The 20,256-nt window shown below is 43.0% G+C and overlaps 1 protein-coding gene across 2 annotated transcripts in view; it reads right to left on the bottom strand.

Moving 5' to 3' along the window:
- LOC120715324 (protein NLRC3-like) overlaps positions 1-18,757 on the bottom strand; it is a 37,340-nt gene extending 18,583 nt beyond the window's left edge. The window contains exons 1-8 of one of the 2 annotated variants that reach the window (XM_040002242.1): positions 18,696-18,757; positions 18,491-18,620; positions 18,133-18,234; positions 17,353-17,419; positions 15,377-15,575; positions 13,425-15,219; positions 8,394-8,547; positions 3,117-3,310 (exon numbers count right to left, since the gene is read on the bottom strand). In XM_040002242.1, the coding sequence (XP_039858176.1) occupies positions 3,117-3,310; positions 8,394-8,547; positions 13,425-15,219; positions 15,377-15,575; positions 17,353-17,419; positions 18,133-18,234; positions 18,491-18,609 (2,630 nt within the window). In that variant the 5' untranslated portion in view covers positions 18,610-18,620; positions 18,696-18,757. Of the gene's footprint in view, positions 1-3,116; positions 3,311-8,393; positions 8,548-13,424; positions 15,220-15,376; positions 15,576-17,352; positions 17,420-18,132; positions 18,235-18,490; positions 18,621-18,695 lie in introns of those variants that run through there. The other variant, XR_005691594.1, reaches the window with a different exon arrangement.
- Between the last annotated feature and the right edge of the window lie 1,499 nt (positions 18,758-20,256).

Raw genomic sequence — 20,256 nt, 5'->3', positions numbered from 1 at the left:
CATGCTAATCTAATTGTAACCTATGTTGTTGGAGAGAGAAATAACATCGTTGAAGAGACATAAAGTGAGTAAAAAACGTCCTAAATGCATTTAGAGTTTATTTAGAATTACAAATTAAATTTCTTTTAGCAATTATTGTTTTTTTTAATGTCACAATTCCAACCCTGCTCCTTTACCCGGGCTTGCACCGGCAAAAGTGACACGAAATAGGCACTCTGGTGGAGTTACTTTTTGTGTGTGTTTATAAGTAGTTTTAAACCTTGTGATCCACAAAACAGCATAACAGTAAAAGAGTAAAAGAAGAACTGACTGCTTTACAGCACCCGCTGCTTGTTGAGAGTAAAAGCGATACGCGCTTTCACGTCTTTTTTAGCGACTTTTTTTCTAAAAAAAAAGTCGCTAAGTTGGCAACACTGGCCACCACATGGCCTCGAGTACCTATGTGGTGCATTCAAGGAGCATCAGCATAGACATGGTGGGTTCAATAATGTAGGACACAACAATTTCTACGGCGAAAATACTATCAATGAATGAGCCATAACATTTTAGCCATGTAAACAACATGTTATCAGTGGGCTTTCTAACAATTTACATTGACCATTAAAAGACAAAATACGTAAGTCGAGGTCACTACAAGCCATGTGAGGGTCAAACATGGCAGAGAACCTTCCAGCAGCATCTTAGTTTATAATCCGCCTTTTGATCATCAGTTTAGCAGATGAAGGATCCAAGTAAAATAACAAATTAAAAAATATGCAGCTATGGTCACTCACATGGACATCCTCCACACATACATAGTGTATATTTAAACCCAGGGAGAAAACGAGATCCAATGTGTGACCCTTTGTATGTGTGGGGCCAGAAACATGCTGCCTAAAGTTAAAAGACTCAGCGATAGTGATGAGCTCAGCAGTAGTGTTACAGGATGCTTCATCAATATGAAGGCTTAAATCTCCCAACCTTCTCCAATGTAATGATGGATGTCAGAAGGTCGTTAAATTCAGTTAGGAAGACCCCATCAGGTAGAATAAAATACAATAAATGGTTTTTAGGGAACTGACCATCATCTGTGACTCAAATGAAGAAAAGGAGTCCGAGGTCATCAGACTGCATGTGAATCTGTCCTGGTAAACAACAGCGAGTCCTCCACCACATCCTAAAAGACGCGGAGTTCAGATGATAGAGCAGCCAGTCGGACAGACTTCATTCAAGTGGACATAATCAATGTTCCCTCTAAGCTGCGTGCATGCACAATCACGCACCGCAGACACGGTCTCTGCGTACAGAAAATCTGCATTGCGCACAGAAGAATAAATCTAACCTGAATTGAAATTACAATAAATACGTTAACAATTCTGTTTTGGCAGTGTTAGTCAGTAAGTTACTGGCTGCTCCAGTTTGGAATTAGAACGATGCCACCTTATCCCATAGTCCAGCCAATGATGCGATTCAGATTTGTATATACGCAGCTAATCAACGTCGCTGACAGGCTATGACAGCGTCCTCATGTGCCGACACCGTTGTTTTAGCAAGCAAAGCGGCGTGGCTGATGTGGAGTGAAAAAAATTATTGCACTAGCTTATGTGGTTGCAGATCTACAGGCATTTAAAAATAGTTTCGCAAAACGGAGCGTTCAGCTCTGAACGGCCGTAAAAGGGTTAACAGTATCTCCCAATCATAATTTAAAGCAGCAGAAATTAAGTCAGAACACAAAAGAGCAAAAATGACATAACACAACAGTGAAATACTACATTGTTGCTTCCAGCGAGCTGCAGCAGCGGCAAAGCCAAACACAGGCACCATTTTCCTTGACAGAAGAACTTAGCACACAGCAGCTACAAGCATAGAGTGCACCACTATTGTTCAAATGGAAGAAATAGGAAACACTCAATAAAAACTTCGACAGCTGAAACTAATGTAGACAATGTCTGGGGAGGAAGTCAAACTAAACTTATGACACCAGGCACAATAACTACCAAAATAAAGCGGGGAAAGTAAACTAAGAATCCCTAAAGCAACTAAACAGAGGAGCTAACAATAAACAAGAAGTTGAAAATACAAAAACACAGAAGCTAACATGGCTAACACTAGCATCACTGTATGTAGCCCGACTCTTCCCACAGCAACATACAACTGTCATGGCTAGACATCTCATTGACTGGCTCATGTTAGCTTGTGAAAATATAAAGTCCCAGCATTACTAGCTGTTTTATATACTGTTTAAAATAAGCTAAATGTGCTTATAATGTGTAAATAAAGGCTTAAGCTAGCACGGTTAGCATCAGCACCAAGCCCTATTATATTTATACACTGTTAGAGCAATGGCTCCAATCTACAGCCTTTAAAATAAGGATTGAAATGCTGTGATTGCAGCCATTCCCCAACTCTCTGTGAATGGTTCTCATGGCCATTGATCAGTGGGCTTTGATCAGTGGGTTTTGATGAGTGGTTGTAGATCAATGGTCATGAGAATTTGTATAATTTTGATTAAAGAACTGACCTCCCAGCCCATTGTTCCTTCGGTGGGCTGGTTTCTGTCATTATGCAAATGTACTGTTCATAGCGTTGGAAACCTGCAGTCAGCTGAGATTGAAGAAGTCACTTGGATGAGTGATGAAACGTTTCTCCCACTGAAAACGCTACGTCCAGATGAACAGAATCAACTTTTGGAGGTTTACTTACCTGGATGACTGAGCATCAATCATCCAGTAAATAAAGGGTGGCTGTAGCTCAGGAGGTAGATGTTTCTTTGCAAGGAAAACTCAAACACTGAAACAATACCACCAGTAACCTCCTAAATATCGAAATGTGGTGTCATTAAAGACATAATAATTTCATTAATGCCCAATAGACACTAAAACATGTAATTTGGACATTTTATGCCAAACGAAATCAAATATATATATTGTGGAAGATTAGCCAAATTTATGTAAATTGGCCAGTACATGATTTTTTTTAAAAATAAACAAACATATGACATATTTTACACTGTATTTCAGTGTCTAATAATCCACTCAAATGTAAATATAAGTTCAGCTAAAAGCTCTATTGATAAGTCAATCAATAATATAATTCACATTTTAAATGATCATATGTGTTAATGTTTGAATCCTGACCTGAGAGTTTCCACTGCACACTGTGATCTCTTTAGTCCAGCAGACAGAAGCGTCACTCCTGAATCCTGCAGGTCACAGTTACTCAGGTCCAGCACTCTCAGACTAGAGGACTGGGAGCTAAGGACTGAGGACAGAGCTTCACAACTTCTCTCTGAGAGGTTACAGCCACTCAGTCTGAAAAATAAAAGATAAATCTATAATACTTATGTAAAGTTTGTTATTCTATTATTATATTACATGCCATCTTTTTATTTTTGAAGGAAACCTTAACATACTAAGATACAACATCATATGGATGAACTTGAATAAAATGTTTTATTGATTCATTTAAAAAAAAATGTCAATTGATCTGACCTCAGAGTATTTAGTTTACAATTTAAACTTTGTAGTCCAGCAGACAGAAGCTTCACTCCTGAATCCTGCACATTTTTGATACTCAGGTCCAGCTCTGTCAGAGTAGAGGACTGAGAGCTGAGCATTGAGGACACAGCTTCACAGTTTTCCTCTAAAAGTTCACAGACGTTGAGTCTGAAAATGAAAACATGAACAAAGACTGTCGTTAAAGTGTAATCAGGGTGCAATAACTAATCTTATATTTTAAATTAAGATTATTAAGATCATTAAGATGGCGGCGCGCACGGGTGCAGCGGCTCTTAGCTCTCCAGTTTGGTGCTCGTTTTTACTTTTAATGTGGATATTTTTGAATGTTTGCAACGCCGCCATCTCTTACAGTCGCCAGAACCTAATTGACCTAGGTTTTAAATATAGTTTGTTTGTTTATGGCGACTATCAGTGAACACAGAACATCCTGGTGGAGATAGCGAGACCGCCAGGGTCACCATGGATGGTCTGCCCGCCCAGCAAGCGTAGAAGGCGACGGAGGGAAAGAAAGCAGAAGAGGGGATGCCGGTCGGGCTCAGACGCTAGGCTACGCAAACATCCACACTGGCCAGCACTTCCGAGCCTTTTCCTATCGAACGCCAGATCCATCACCCACAAACTAGACAAATTGGAGCTACAGATAGCCAACACAAGCTTTGTACGTAACTGCAGCATTATTCTTATTACGGAGACGTGGCTTCACCCGCTGATTCCCGACGCTGCAGTCGAGTTAGCAGGCTGCAAGCTACACTGGCATGACAGAAACAGCAACTCAGGTAAAAGCAGAGGAGGAGGGCTATGTGTTTACGTGCATAACGAGTGGTGTTGTAACAGCAGGATCATTCACACACACTGTTCTCCTGATTTGGAGGTTCTGGCAGTCTCGTGCAGACCTTTTTACATCCCGAGGGAGTTTACAGTAGTTATTGTGATAGCTGTTTATATACCGCCGGATGCTAACGTTAGCACGGCTCTCAGCCTCTTGCTCAACACCATAAACAAACAACAGCTTGCCCACCCCGATGGGGTTTTTATTGTCGCCGGCGACTTTAACAAAGCGTGCCTAAAGACTGTGCTTCCTAAATTTGTCCAGTTTGTGGACTTTGCTACGAGAGGAGAACACACTTTGGACCATGTCTATTCAAACATCAGGCATGCTTTCAGAGCGACACCCTGGCTGGATCTGACCACCTCTGCATGTCCCTCACCCCCACCTACACCCCCCTGCTGAGAAAAACAAAGCCCCAGACAAAGACAATAAAAACCTGGCCTGAAGGAGCCCTTTCTCAACTGCAGGACTGCTTCTCAACAACTGTATGGGATTTATTCTCCAGCCACAACCTCCAGGAGTACACGGACACTGTACTCTCGTACATCAGGAACTGTGTTGACAATGTCACCGTCAACAAAAGGGTCAGGGTGTTTCCAAATCAAAAACCCTGGATGAATAGCGAAGTGCAATCCCTCCTAAAAAGCCGCAACACTGCCTTCAAGTCAGGGGACAGGGCTGCGTATAGGGCGGCCAGGGCAGACCTGAGTAGAGGCATCAGGAAAGCTAAGGCTGCCTATAGGAGGAGGATTGAAGATCACTTTGCTGACAACGACCCCAGAAAAATGTGGCAGGGGATCAATCACATTACCAACTACAGAAGCAATAATCAAGCAACATCTAGGACTGATGCCTCACTGGCTGAGGATCTAAACCGTTTCTTCGCCTGCTTTGAGACGACCAGGCCCTCAGCTGCCACACCACTTCCACCCGCCCCCAGCACTGGCACACTAACACTCAGGGAGCATCAAGTGAGGTGTGTTCTAAGGTCAGTGAATCCCAGGAAGGCGGCAGGTCCTGATGGAATACATGGAAAGGTTCTCAGAGCATGTGCTGACGAACTGACCGGAGTCTTCACTAAAATCTTCAACCTTTCCTTGTCATCAAACACCGTCCCGCCCTGCCTCAAAACCTCCACCATCATCCCCATCGCCAAGAAGACAGCTGTGGTCAGCCCAAATGACTACAGGCCTGTTGCATTTACGCCTGTAGTGATGAAGTGCTTTGAGAGACTGGTCTGTCAGCACATCAGGGCCGGTCTGCCTCCCACTCTGGACCCCCACCAATTTGCCTACAGGACAAATCGTTCCACCAAGGACGCTATCACCATAGCGCTCCACACTGCGCTGAGTCACCTGGAGCACCGAGGAAGCTATGTGAGAATGCTCTTTCTGGACTTCAGCTCAGCATTCAATCATATCATCCCGGAGATCCTGGTCCAGAAACTGTCTCACCTGGGACTCTCCACCCCCATCTGCCTCTGGATCAAGGACTTCCTGACAAATAGACCACAGTCTGTCAGACTCGGCCCCCACCGGTCCAGCACCATCACACTCAGCACCGGGTCTCCACAAGGATGTGTTTTGAGTCCCCTCCTGTTTACGCTCTACACATCCGACTGCTCCCCTACCCATCTCTCAAACACCATCATAAAGTTCGCAGATGACACCACAGTGGTTGGACTCATCTCAAGGGGGGATGAGTCAGACTACAGAGATGAGGTCAACAGACTGACTGAGTGGTGTTCAGTTAACAACCTCCAACTGAACACCACGAAAACTAAAGAACTTATCTTCGACTTCAGGAAGGGCAGAGCAGACCCGGCCCCACTTTACATTCACGGGAACTGTGTGGAGAGGGTACATTCCATGAGGTTTCTGGGCGTGCACATCTCTGATGACCTCTCCTGGACTGCAAATACTACGGCGGTGGTTAAAAAGGCCCAGCAGCGTCTCCACTTTCAGAGAGTGCTCAGGAGGAACAACCTGGAGGAGAGGCTGCTGGTGACATTTTACAGAGCCACCATAAAGAGCATCCTAACGTACGGCATAACAACATGGTATGCAGGGTGCTCAGCTGCGGACAGGAAAGTACTGCAGAGGGTCATCAACACAGCCCAGAAGATCACTGGCTGCTCTCTGCCCAGCCTGGAGGTCACTGCAAACTCTCGGTACCTCAGCAGAGCTGGCAATATCATCAAGGACCACTCTCACCCCAGCAACCAACTGTTTGAACTATTACCGTCAGGCCGACGGTACAGGTCACATAAAACCAGGACAAACAGATTCAGGGATAGCTTCTTTCCCAGAGCTATCACCGTAGTAAATAAGCACAAAAACAATTGAACCTATTCCATACCGTCACTGTCATTATATTATGCTGCTATTCATACTGTCATTATATTAATGCTGCTATCCTGTATATATTGTACATACTATTGTTTGAGTACTTACGATTGTTTTTTTGTACTTTTTATATTTTACATTTATATTTATTATTGAAACTTGCACCAAGGGAGTGGCACTCCAATTTCATTGTACTCTGTACAATGACAATAAAGGCTATTCTATTCTTATCTATTCTATTCTAAATATAATGTGGTGTCATGTGTGATCAATGTGGTCCTCAAAAAGACCCAGCAGAGGATGTACTTCCTGAGGCAACTGGGGAAGTACAGTCTTCCACAGGAGCTACTAATCCAGTTCTACACTGCGGTCATTGAGTCTGTCCTGTGCTCCTCCATCACAGTCTGGTATGGTGCAGCCACTAAACAGGACAGGAGCAGACTGCAGCGGACTGTACGGGCAGCAGAAAGGATCATCGGCACCCCCCTGCCCTCCATCCAGGATCTGTACCTCTCAAGAACCAGGAAATGGGCAGGGAAACTCATCACAGACCCCTCACACCTTGGACACAGACTTTTTGATCTGCTGCCCTCTCGCAGACGGTACAGAAGCCTGCAGACCAGGACCACCCGACACAGGAACAGTTTCTTTCCCCTCGCCATCTCCCTTCTAAACAGTTGACTTGTCACACTGATCCCACTGCCAGAATGCAACTGCACCTTATGTACATTCTGTAGTATTTATTCCACCTCATTTCATTTCTGTATTTTATGTATATAAGTTTAGATTGGTTATTTATAGTTGGTTTACACAGCTTTGTGTATGTATGTGTATGCATGTCTGATGTATATATAGACACGTGTGTGTGTGTGTGTGTGTGTGTGTGTGTGTGTGTGTGTGTGTGTGTGTGTGTGTGTGGGACACCGGCCTTGCACATCTAGAAGATGCATGCCGGTGCCGTCTCTGGATGCCCGAGGAATAAAAAGAACCGGGGTGAAACTGATTTCGCAACAATAGCTAGCAAAATAATAATTGGAATGAAAAAAATAGCATGTGTAATGTACATGTACTGGAAAATTATTTACTAGCAAACTCTGCCACTGTCGTTTTCCATCAAACACTCATTAAAACAGAAACCTACATGTATGTTAGCGCATTCATCCCGACTGCCCGGGGGAAGAGTGGGGTCACACATTAAAACAGACGGCAGTGCAAGGCAGCCCAGGCTGAGAAATTTTTCTTTTACATTTTGCGACTCATTTTATTTCTCTATCTGAAAAGAAAACTATTCAGTCAGAAAGTTATTTGTGGTGAATGAAATACAGCTACACTTTCAAGGACTTTTAAGCACCACATCTGAAATTAAAGCACTTTTCATACCTTGAAAACACAATATTAAAATTCAAGCATTTTCAAGGATTTCAAGTACTCGTACCAACCCTGTCTACCGTAACCAAATTCCTTGTATGTGTCTGCACATATACTGGGCCAATAAACATGATTCTGATTCAGAATCCTTGTTGTTTTATGCTGAGAAGATTAGTAAAACTTCACTTTAACTTAAAAATTACTAAAAATGGTACGAAACACAGTAAATTGATAAAGTTTACCTTTACTGGTTAAATTGCTTGATTTATTTTCACAGTTAAAAAATAAAACAAAACAAACAAACAAAAGAAAAAAGAATACAAATTGATCTGACCTCAGAATATTCAGTTTGGCGCGTGGACTCTGCACTACAGCAGACAGAAGCTTTACTGCTGAATGCTTCAGGCTGTTGGTACTTAGGTCCAGCTCTCTCAGACTGCAGGACTGGGAGCTGATGAGTGATAACAAATCTTTACAGCCTCTCTCTGACAGGTTACAACTGCTCAACCTGAAAAAAACAACAAGAACAACAAAACAATAATATTTATTATCAAATAAAATCTCTTTATATGTTGAGCCTAAGTAATCAAATGCGTACAAAGTACAAGTACGCTACAATGCACAATTAAATAAAAAATGTTAAAGAATGTAAGTGTAACAGAAGAAAAATATTTCAAATTAAACACAATTATTCCAATGTATGTAAATGGAAACCAGTGAAGTACAGGTTAATTTAATGACACTAGTTTAGTGTCTGCTGACACAGGCCTGTGAGTTATACAGTATTACAGTTACTACAGTACTGCTGGTCACTTTATTAATTCTAATATGTGTGAATGTAGTTGTAAATAATGTATCACATCCTAGACTTGGTGCAGACTCTCATTTCATTTTCTGTCTAAAAGCTGCTTTGACTCATTCCCCTTTAAAGCCCCGCTCTCCCTAAAGGCCAACTTAATTTTGATTGGATGATTTCATAAAGCATGCTGAAGGGCAGCAGCCAGTCATCATGAGCTCCACCTCCTCCACCTTCTGGCTTAGAAATTATAAGAAACTGTAAATCTCATAAATACTTTTCTTGATGCATGCTCAGTCATCCAGGTTAGTAAATCCCAAAAGTTGATTCTGTTCATCTGGATGTAGCGTTTTGTGGGAGAAACGTTTCGTCACTCATCCAAGTGACTTCTTCAGTCTCAGCTGACAACAGGTTTCCAACCCTATAAACAGTACATTTGCGTAATGACTGAAACCAGCCCACTGAAGGAACAATGGGCTGGGAGGTCAGTTCCTTGACCATTAATAATAATAATAATAATGGATTGGATTTATATAGTGCTTTTCAAGGCGCTTTACAATTCCACTATTCATTCACTCTCACATTCACACACTGGTGGAGGCAAGCTACAGTTGTAGCCACAGCTGCCCTGGGGCAGACTGACAGAAGCGAGGCTGCCATATCGCGCCATCGGCCCCTCTGGCCAACACCGGTAGGCGGTAGGGTAAAGTGTTTAGGTTTCAGTCATTATGCAAATTTACTTTTTATAAGATTGGGGAAAGCTGCAGTCAGCTGAGCCTAAAGAAGTCACTTGGATGAGTGACGAAACATTTCTCCCACTGAAAACGCTACGTCCAGATGAACAGAATCAATCTGTGGGGGCTCATAAAACCATGATTAGAAATAAATCTTCTCAGATGTATTTTTACATTTTAGATCCACAGCAACAAAGTTCACAGCACGACGTCTCTGTTCAGTAATTATTATTCCCGTAAACACTAGCTGTCTGAAACTTGTCTAGAAACCTTGGACACTGGCGGGCTTCTCTTGCTTACCTATCTGCTCATCCTTTTTCTTTCGGCTCGCATGATGATTTCCTGGTTGAGTTTATAAAGACTTTTGCTCATCCCATTTCTGAGGGTAGTTTGGGGAGAAAGTTACTGACTCTCCGGCAGGGCCGTTACAGTGTGGTCAATTATGATTTCCCAACAGCCACTGCCGAGGCAGGCTGGCCGGATCAAGCTCTGCAGGGTCTATTTTCCATCCATCCGCCTCCACTTTTCCTTTTTAGGGTTGTGGGGGGCGCTGGAGCCTATCCCAGCTGTCATAGGGCGAGAGGCGGGATACACCCTGGACAGGTCGCCAGTCTGTCACAGGGCAAACACATAGAGACACAGACAACCATTCGCTCTCACATTCATTCATACATTTACACCTACAGTGGAGCAAAAAAGTATTTAGTCAGCCACCGATTGTGCAAGTTCCCCCACTTAAAATGATGATAGAGGTCAGTAATTTGCACCAGAGGTACACTTCAACTGTGAGAGACAGAATGTGAAAAAAAAATCCATGAATCCACATGGTAGGATTTGTAAAGAATTTCTTCGTAAATCAGGGTGGAAAATAAGTATTTGGTCACCTCAAACAAGGAAAATCTCTGGCTCTCACAGACCTGTAACGTCTTCTGTAAGAAGCTTTTCTGTCCCCCACTCGTTACCTGTATGAATGGCACCTGTTTGAACTCATCATCTGTATAAAAGACACCTGTCCACAGCCTCAAACAGTCAGACTCCAAACTCCGCCATGGCCAAGACCAAAGAGCTCTCGAAGGACACCAAGAAAAGTATTGTAGACCTGCACCAGACTGGGAAGAGTGAATCTACAATAGGCAAGCAGCTTGGTGTGAAAAAATCAACTGTGGGAGCAATCATCAGAAAATGGAAGACATACAAGACCACTGATAATCTCCCACCATCTGGGGCTCCACGTAAGATCTCATCCCGTGGGGTCAAAATGATCATGAGAACGGTGAGCAAAGATCCCAGAACCACACGGGGGGACCTGGTGAATGACCTGCAGAGAGCTGGGACCAAAGTAACAAAGGTCACCATCAGTAACACACTACAACGGCAGGGAATCAAATCCCGCAGTGCCAGACGTGTTCCGCTGCTGAAGCCAGTGCATGTCCAGGCCCGTCTGAAGTTTGCCAGAGAGCACATGGATGATACAGCAGAGGATTGGGAGAATGTCATGTGGTCAGATGAAACCAAAGTAGAACTTTTTGGTATAAACTCAACTCGTCGTGTTTGGAGGAAGAAGAATACTGAGTTGCATCCCAAGAACACCATACCTACTGTGAAGCATGGGGGTGGAAACATCATGCTATGGGGCTGTTTTTCTGCCAAGGGGACAGGACGACTGATCCGTGTTAAGGACAGAATGAATGGGGCCATGTATCGTGAGATTTTGAGCCAAAACCTCCTTCCATCAGTGAGAACTTTGAAGATGAAACGAGGCTGGGTCTTCCAACATGACAATGATCCAAAACACACCGCCCGGGCAACAAAGGAGTGGCTCCGTAAGAAGCATTTGAAAGTCCTGGAGTGGCCTAGCCAGTCTCCAGACCTCAACCCCATAGAAAATCTGTGGCGGGAGTTGAAAGTCCGTGTTGCTCGGCGACAGCCCCAAAACATCACTGCTCTCGAGAAGATCTGCATGGAGGAATGGGCCAAAATACCAGCTACTGTGTGTGCAAACACTGGAATCTGCCTTTGGTGGCTTTTTTGCAGCAACTGTGACATTCACTAGTAGAACTGACACACAAAACAAAACAACAACTACACTACACACTAACTACACACCAACTACACAGTAAGTACACAAGACAACAAACTAACTATAGACTCCAAACACGGTAAACGTCACAAGTCTCTCAGAAGTGAAAACTCACTCTCTTTCTTTCTAACACTCGCTCTTGCCGGTGTCACTCCTAAAACCTCCCCTTCTTCCTAAACAACCAAATGTCACGTTTCCATATATATGTTGGATTGTTTGACACAAACAGTGAAGGGAAGGCTGTTTTTTTTCCCTTTTTTTGCTTACAGGCAGAGAGTTTTTGCTAGCGCCATTTTTACTGTCTCTCCCTGTAGTAAATGCTTTGATAGTGTGAGTACAAGAAAATAACTTGTATAATATGATGTGTTAAATGTGTTTAGATCAGAGGAAAAGGGAAGGATTTGTTTGTCTGTGTTTTAGTTTGGCTTAGCTGTAGGCCTGAGAGTGTGTAATTGTTTAGAGAGAAAGGAATTTATGGACACTGGGGGTCTGCCTGCCATAAAAGGAGACAGGAAGCTACAGTTGGGGGTTGCTGATGCTGATGCTTGTACCTTTAATAAAACTCATAATTGTTATAAACTTAGAAGTAGGTTTGCAGGAGACTGTCCACATGATCTGTAAATGTAAGACAAGAAGAGGCCACTGGCCCAGTGGATGCAGAGTGGGAGTCTATTTTTTTTTAAATATGTTAACTCTGTTTTGTATGTTGTCTAAAGGAATTTGGTGTAGCTTAGGTGAGGAGATTACTGTTATGACTGTCAAGAAGTCACCTACACAGAGACACGCACACACACACACACACACACACACACACACACACACACACACACACACACAGTGCTTAAACTGTTACACTCACACTCACTGGCGTGCACTCACATAGATATACGGGTACGCACACACACAGACACAGAGTTTTCAGCATGGGGGTTTTATGATGGGGTCACTTCTATTAAGCTGGTTGTAACAGACAAAGGAGTGAAGATCTGCAGAGGGACCCCGGCTTTGCATATCTCCCCTTCTAGAAGATGCATGCTTAAATAAAATTGAATAAAGGTTTTTGTGAAAATGACTACTGAGTTCCGGTACGTCTCTGGATGCCCGAGGAATAAAAAGAACCGGGGTGAAACTGATTTCGCAACAATAGCTAGCAAAATAATAATTAGAATGAAAAAAAATTGCATGTGTAATGTACATGTACTGGAAAATTATTTACTAGGACTCACCTAATGCGACTGGAGAAAGCAAACTCTGCCACTGCCGTTTTCCATCAAACACTCATTAAAACAGAAACCTACATGTATGTTAGCGCACTCATCCCGACTGCCCGGGGCAGGGGCGGGGTCACACATTAAAACAGACAGCGGTGCAAGGCAGCCCAGGCTGAGAAATTTTGCTTTTACATTTTGCGACTCATTTTATTTCTCTATCTGAAAAGAAAACTATTCAGTCAGATAGTTATTTGTGGTGAATGAAATACAGCTACACTTTCAAGGACTTTTAAGCACCACATCTGAAATTAAAGCACTTTTCAAACCTTGAAAACACAATATTAAAATTCAAGCATTTTCAAGGATTTCAAGCACCCGTACGAATCCCTGAAAAAATGTTTGTAATCATGTATGATTTTTGTTCCACTTCTCACGTGTACACCACTTTGTACTGGTCTTACACGTGGAATTCCAATAAAACTGATTCATGTTTGTGGCTGTAATGTGACAAAATGTGGAAAAGTTCAAGGGGGCCGAATACTTTTGCAAGCCTTCTGTACTTACAGAGCTTTGTTGGAGGCTTTGATCACTGGCAGCAACCTCAGAAGAGCCTTCTGTGAAGCAAAGTATTTCTTCAGGTCAAACACATCCAGATCTTTTTCTGATGACAGCAAGATGAAGACCAGAGCTGACCACTGAGCAGGAGACAGTTTATCTGTGGAGAGACGTCCTGATCTCAGGGACTGTTGGATCTCCTCCAGCAGAGAACGATCATTCAGTTCATTCAGACAGTGGAACAGATTGATGCTTTTCTCTGCAGACAGATTGGTTCTGAGCTTCTCCTTGATATACTGGACTGTTTCCTGATTGGTCTGTGAGCTACTTCCTGTCTGTGTAAGCAGACCTCGTAGGAGATTCTGACTGGTCTGCAGTGAAAGACCCAGGAGGAAGCGGAGGAACAAGTCCAGGTGTCCATTTGGACTCTGTAAGGCCTTGTTCACAGCACTCTGGTAGAAGTGTTTCTCTGCAGATTCTCCTGTTTCAGACTTCTGGGAGATTATTTGGTCTTCCAGCAGATTGAGTCCAGAGTTGATGAAGGTCAGATGGGCATGAAGAGCAGCCAGAAACTCCTGAACACTCAGATGGATGAAGCAGAACACCTTGTCCTGGTACAGTCCTCTCTCCCCTTTAAAGATCTGTGTGAACACTCCTGAGTACACTGAGGCTGCTCTGATATCGATGCCACACTCTGTCAGGTCTGATTCATAGAAGATCAGGTTTCCTTTCTGCAACTGATCAAAAGCCAGTTTCCCCAGTGACTCAATCATCTTCTTGCTCTCTGGACTCCAGTGTGGATCTGTCTCAGCTCCTCCATCATACTTGATCTTCTTCACTTTGGCCTGAACCACCAGGAAGTGGATGTACATCTCAGTCAGGGTCTTGGGCAGCTGTCCTCCCTCTCTGGTTTCCAGCACATCCTCCAGAACTGTAGCAGTGATCCAGCAGAAGACTGGGATGTGGCACATGATGTGGAGGCTTCGTGATGTCTTGATGTGGGAGATGATCCTGCTGGCCTGATCCTGATCTCTGAACCTCTTCCTGAAGTACTGCTCCTTCTGTGGGTCAGTGAACCCTCTGATCTCTGTCACCATGCCTACACAGTGAGGAGGGATCTGATTGGCCGCTGCAGGCCGTGTGGTTATCCAGAGGCGAGCAGAGGGAAGCAGTTTCCCCCTGATGAGGTTTATCAGCAGCACATCCACTGAGGTGGACTTTCTAGGGTCAGTTAGGATTGTAGTTTTGTGGAAGTCCAGAGGAAGTCGACACTCATCCAGACCATCAAAGATGAACACAACCTGGAAGTCCTCAAAGCTGCAGATTCCTGCTTCTTTGGTTTCAGTAAAGAAGTGATGAACAAGTCCCACCAAGCTGAACTTTTCCTCTTTCAGCACATTCAGCTCTCTGAAAGTGAATGGAAACATGAACTGGATGTCCTGGTTGGCTTTGTCTTCAGCCCAGTCCAGGCTGTATTTCTGTGTTAAGACCGTTTTCCCAATGCCAGCCACTCCCTTTGTCAGCACTGTTCTGATTGGTTCGTCTCTTCCAGGTGAGGCTTTAAAGATGTCTTCTGGTCTGATGGTTGTTTCTGGTCTGTCTGGTTTCCTGGATGCTGTTTCCATCTGTCTGACCTCATGTTCATCATTGACCTCTGCAGTCCCTCCCTCTGTGATGTAGAGCTCTGTGTAGATCTGATTCAGGAGGGTAGGGTTTCCTGCTTTAGCGATGCCCTCAAACACACACTGGAACTTCTTCTTCAGGGCAGATTTAAGGTTACGATGACAAACTGCACCTGGAAGTTCTGAATAATAATAATAATATTAAAAATACAACTTCAACAATTGTATTTTACAAAAGGCTGATGACAATTTCTGACCCACTGAGAAATGACTGAACACACTGGTATCATGAGTGTCTCATTTATCCAGCAGCTTAAATCTTTATAGAAATCCTCTTACTGCTCTGCAGACGGTCAGCCAGCTCCTCCTGCTTCATTCTCCTCAGGAAGTCGACTGTGATCTTCACAAATGCCTCTCTGTTCCTCTGCTCATCATCCTCCCTCTGAAACTCCAAGCACTGGGGCTTATTTGGATGCAGAGCCTTCTGGATCTTTTTCAGCTCGTTCTTCACAAAAGTAATGATGTTGTCCTCCAGCAGCTGGAACAGAATACTTTATGAATGACCCACCACTCTGAACTTCAGTCTACACAACATCCACTTCTTTACGATCAAGGGGCACATCATCAACGATCCCTCCACCAATTATACGTTTGACTTTATCTGATTAACTGAGACTTTGTCCACAACTCCATGATCCCAAAACATTGATTCTGTTGATATGGATGCAGTGATTTCAGTGGGAGAAACATTTCACTGGTGTTCAGAGCTGAACGACCAACAGGTTGAGAATCAAAGCCAGAAACTTGTAGGTGTTATAGGTGACTGAGTTGATCATACAGACAGCTGGTCTTAAAGGTTCACTCTATTTATCTGTCATCAGGATGCTACAACACAGAACAAACACCATCCCCACAGACACAGCAGCCAGGGAAGCAGAAGAACATCACATCAAGAAGGCCCTGAGTAAATGTGAACGCTGGTTTGAGGGCGGAGTCAAGGAGGCCATTTATGTGAAAAGGGAAAGACCATCTCTGAATGGAGGAGGGGCCTGACACCATCTTACAATGCTGTGATTGATCAGTGGTTGTTGATCAATGGTCCTGACAATATGCGTACCAATGATCAATGAACTGACCTACCAGCCCATTGTTCCTTCAGTGCTGCTGGTTTCAGTCATTATACAAATGAACTGTTTATAAGGTTGGAAACCTGCAGTCAGCTGAGACTGAAAAAGTCACCTGATGATGATGAAACGTTTGTTGCACTGAAAACGTCCAGGTGAACAGAATCAACCTTTCTGGGATTTACTTACCTGGATGACTGAGCATCAAGACACAACTCTGTGACTTTTCTCAGTTGAATCCTCTCCTCCAGGTTTGTTAACATCTACCAGACCTGTGGCGCTGCCCAGGGACAATAATCTATGTGAGAGGTGGAAAGTCATACAGGTGTCTGCTCCTGCCTTTAGTTATTTTTATTCTACTATGTGTCAACTGGCTGAACCTACTCCAACTGTCTACTGTCTCCCTAAACTCAACAATGACTTAGTGATCTATCCATTCTCTGACCAAACAAATCCTGCCTCAGGATGTTAACATAGCAGGACACTGATGATCCCACTCACTGTGAACAACACATTTTGACCTGATTTGCTGCTCTGGTTTACACGTGAAGTTTGATTGCTGTCACCAACTTGAGAGGCTCTACAGAAAAACTGGACTTGTCCACAAAAAGATGCATAAAAATCCTAAACTACATTACAAGGACAGCATTGCTCAATCAACTCTAATTACTATTGCCATGCTATCTCTTCTAATTAAGGTACAGACACTCAAACTTTGATACTGCATGCACCTGTAGAGGGCCACCAACAGATGGAGCTTTCTTAAACAAATCCACTTGGATATTTAGCTGTAGATGATTTTCTCAATATGATTGTAGGATTTTGAGTTATTCTTTAGATTTATTTAAACTCTTATATTGTGCACAAGTGTTGATTGACCCATAATCTCTCTGTACTTTTTATAAGAGGAGTCAGACTTTCAGTTAGTTTTTCTTTTTTAAGTGCTCTGCAGGCTCTATGAAGGTGTGTCAAAGTTGTTCTTTGGACATTGGCTGTTTTTTAAATCATTTTCAGTCCTCGTACAGGAACATTCTTCAAGCTAAATCTAAGTGTGTTAGACCAGAGTTAACTTGATAGATATGCGTGGGTGTGTAACTCTTAGAAGAGTCCTTGGTGTTCTGAAAGGGACCTATAAATAAATGTATTATTATTAATATTAATAATAAAAGTAGTTGTTGTACATGTACAGACCATAAATATTGGAGTCCAGCTGTGTTTGATGCTGCTGGGCAGACTGACCACTGGGAACCTCTGAGCTCTGCTGATCCACTCTGTGGAGGAACCATGGACACACACACACACAAATGAAGCCAGTTTCATTATTAAAATGTGAATTTAGCCCCTAAAAGCTGTGTTCAGTCAGTTTTGCTGCTTCCCTGTGTCTGACCTCACAAATGTGCTTCTGATAGAACCGTTAAAAATCCCGTAAACACTTTAAACCTGTGAAAAATCCTTTTCAGAACAGTTCAAGCTGTTATATGTTGAACTCTTGGCTGACATCATATTAAATGCTGTGGACTCAGAATATGATGTCACTCAAGTTTACATGTGTGTGAAGGCAGACGAGTCAGTACTTCTGGTAAAGTTGCTCTGAATTTATTGATTGATTTCCATGAACACCACTGTTGTTCAGTGTTGTCCTGATGGAGTCTCATTAACAGCAGCCAGTATGATCCAGGCTTTAGCTGCTGGGTCTCTGTGTGACCTCTCAGACTGTTTAACAGATCAGACACAAAGAGCATCAGAGCAGCTCTGTTCTTTAAAGACAAACATGAACCCACTCAGGTCACACTTTCCCCACAGATATGAGCATCACTGTCCTCAAACAGCAAATGACCAAGTCGAACGTTTTGATCTTTTCTCTTTCATCATTTTCTTTTTAATGAATCTTTGTAAAAATCTGAGGATCTTTCAGGTCATATTTATCCAGGAAAACACAAACATGCAAAGGAGTCATCACAGCTCTCTGACCTCGTTGCTCCAGGTTCACCACTGAAGGCTGGAGGTTTATCTTTGGACCGGTCACTCCTCACAGAGGGACAGCTGGATCCTGCAGACTGTGACCCCTGACCTCTGCAGACACAAACATGATTGAAGCAGCTGTGATCACACAGACTGCAGATAATGCAGCTGTTTCCTGACAGTAACATCCTCTTAGATTAGAGTTCAGCTTTTTACAGGAAAACTGGACAAAACTGATTTTTGTTACAAACTCATTTTCATTTCCTCTCAGCTCACAAACACAGTCAGACAATCAACCAGAATCAACACTAATTATAATGTCAGTGCAGAATTATTTATGTTAACTCAGTGAGTTCAGCTCTCTGACCTCATTGGTCCAGGTTCAGCACTGAAGTCTGGATTTTGACCTCTGGACCGGTCACTCCTCACAGATGGACAGCTGGATCCTGCAGACTCTGCTCTGTCCTCCTCTTCCTCCATCATCATCTTCAGTCAGTCTGAGAGGTAAACCACAAACACTCAGTGAGTTCACATTAACAGGAGTAACTGAGTTACAGTCGCTGACCTCTGACCTGTCATGTAACCTAGAAACCAGGTCAATATGTCTGTAGGCTCTCAGCCATCCAGGTCATATGACCTAAGGAGCTTGGAGAGAAAAGAGAGACTTCTTTAAGTTTCTTGAAGACGTTTCATCCGAGAAGCTTCTTAAGTTCTAAAACCAAACGGAGGAGAGTCCCAGATATTTAAACCTGAGGGAAAGAAAGAGGGTCGCTGACCCACTATTGATCACGTGATGAGTCACATGATCAATAGTGGGTCAGCAATATAACAACAATATAAACATTTATTTAAAGGAGGAAACTGAGAGCCTTTTCACCAGGAGCACAAACATCTGGAGCACAAACATCTGGAGCATCATGTTGACGCTGTTGGTTGAGATCCTGAAGACTGAAGTCCAGGCAGCTCCAGCAATGATCCACTGATGTGATTTTATTCCATGTATGAATGTTTTTATTGACAGAGATGAGGTTTGTGTGTCAGTGATGCAGTGACTGTTGTTGTTAACTGTACAGGCTGGTTAGACTCTATGAAACAGATCATACAATGATAATGACCATGTAACAATATAAAGCTGAGGCTACAGCCCCACAAACCAACACACATCCTATATAACACACGTTATATCTTTCTCTGAGTGTTTACGAACACAAATGAAAGATGAAAACAGCCCAAAGAAACTTCAAAGTGATTCTACTGTAGAAACATGAACAGGTAGTATTAAACCCGATTCTTTGATCCCCATGATAGAACAGAGAAAACTCGACTCAGGAGTGGTCGAAACATTTATAATTCTTCATTCAATCATCTTCCGGAAGAGAGAGCCCTGCACAGCCCAAAGCCAGATGCAGAATCTCTAACATTAGAATCTAAAAATGTGTCTCATATAGGTGTTATTATCTTACGTCACACATAGTTTCGATGCAAACAACTCCTTCTTTGTTACTAGTTCCTCTTTTTTGTGTCTGGTTTCCTGTATTTATTTATATGCTTGTACAGCTCTACACTAACTTCCTGTTTTTCAGTCTGGCTGAGCACTTAGTTTGTGAGTCAAAAGTGGCCTATCTTTACAAGACTTTATTATTAAAATACATAAAACAATATAATCAAAAAATAAGGACTAAGAATATATGTTTATTCCATAAACCTGCAGCCTGACTGCTCAACACTTTGTTACCTGTTCAAGTTCAGCAGCAGCGAACTTTATCACGGTGCTGGTCTGGGGTCAGCATTTACTCAGCTTTAACATCACTCTGGGCTCTTGGCTAGCTTAGCTTTAGCTTAGCGTTACACACATGTGGTGTGTAAATATTAATCACAGTGACAGTAAAGGACTGTGACGTCATCACGTACTGCGTCCTCTGTGGACTGAGTGAACTCAAAGTACAAACAGAACACAAACACGAAAGTAGCTCAGAGTGGCAGACACACCTCGTTGGTCCAGCTGTGATTCTGTTATCGTGAACTATGGAGCGGCAGATTTGTGCTGGAACTAAGCTGCACACAGCTGATGTTAGCCAGGAAACATTACAGACTGACTTTGATGGAGAGACCGGAAATACAAACACAAACAGT

This window comes from Simochromis diagramma, unplaced genomic scaffold, assembly GCF_900408965.1.
Source record: "Simochromis diagramma unplaced genomic scaffold, fSimDia1.1 OVJJ01000432.1, whole genome shotgun sequence".
In the NCBI taxonomy this organism is placed as follows: Eukaryota; Metazoa; Chordata; class Actinopteri; order Cichliformes; family Cichlidae; genus Simochromis; species Simochromis diagramma.
This window is presented reverse-complemented; position numbering and strand designations above follow the sequence as displayed.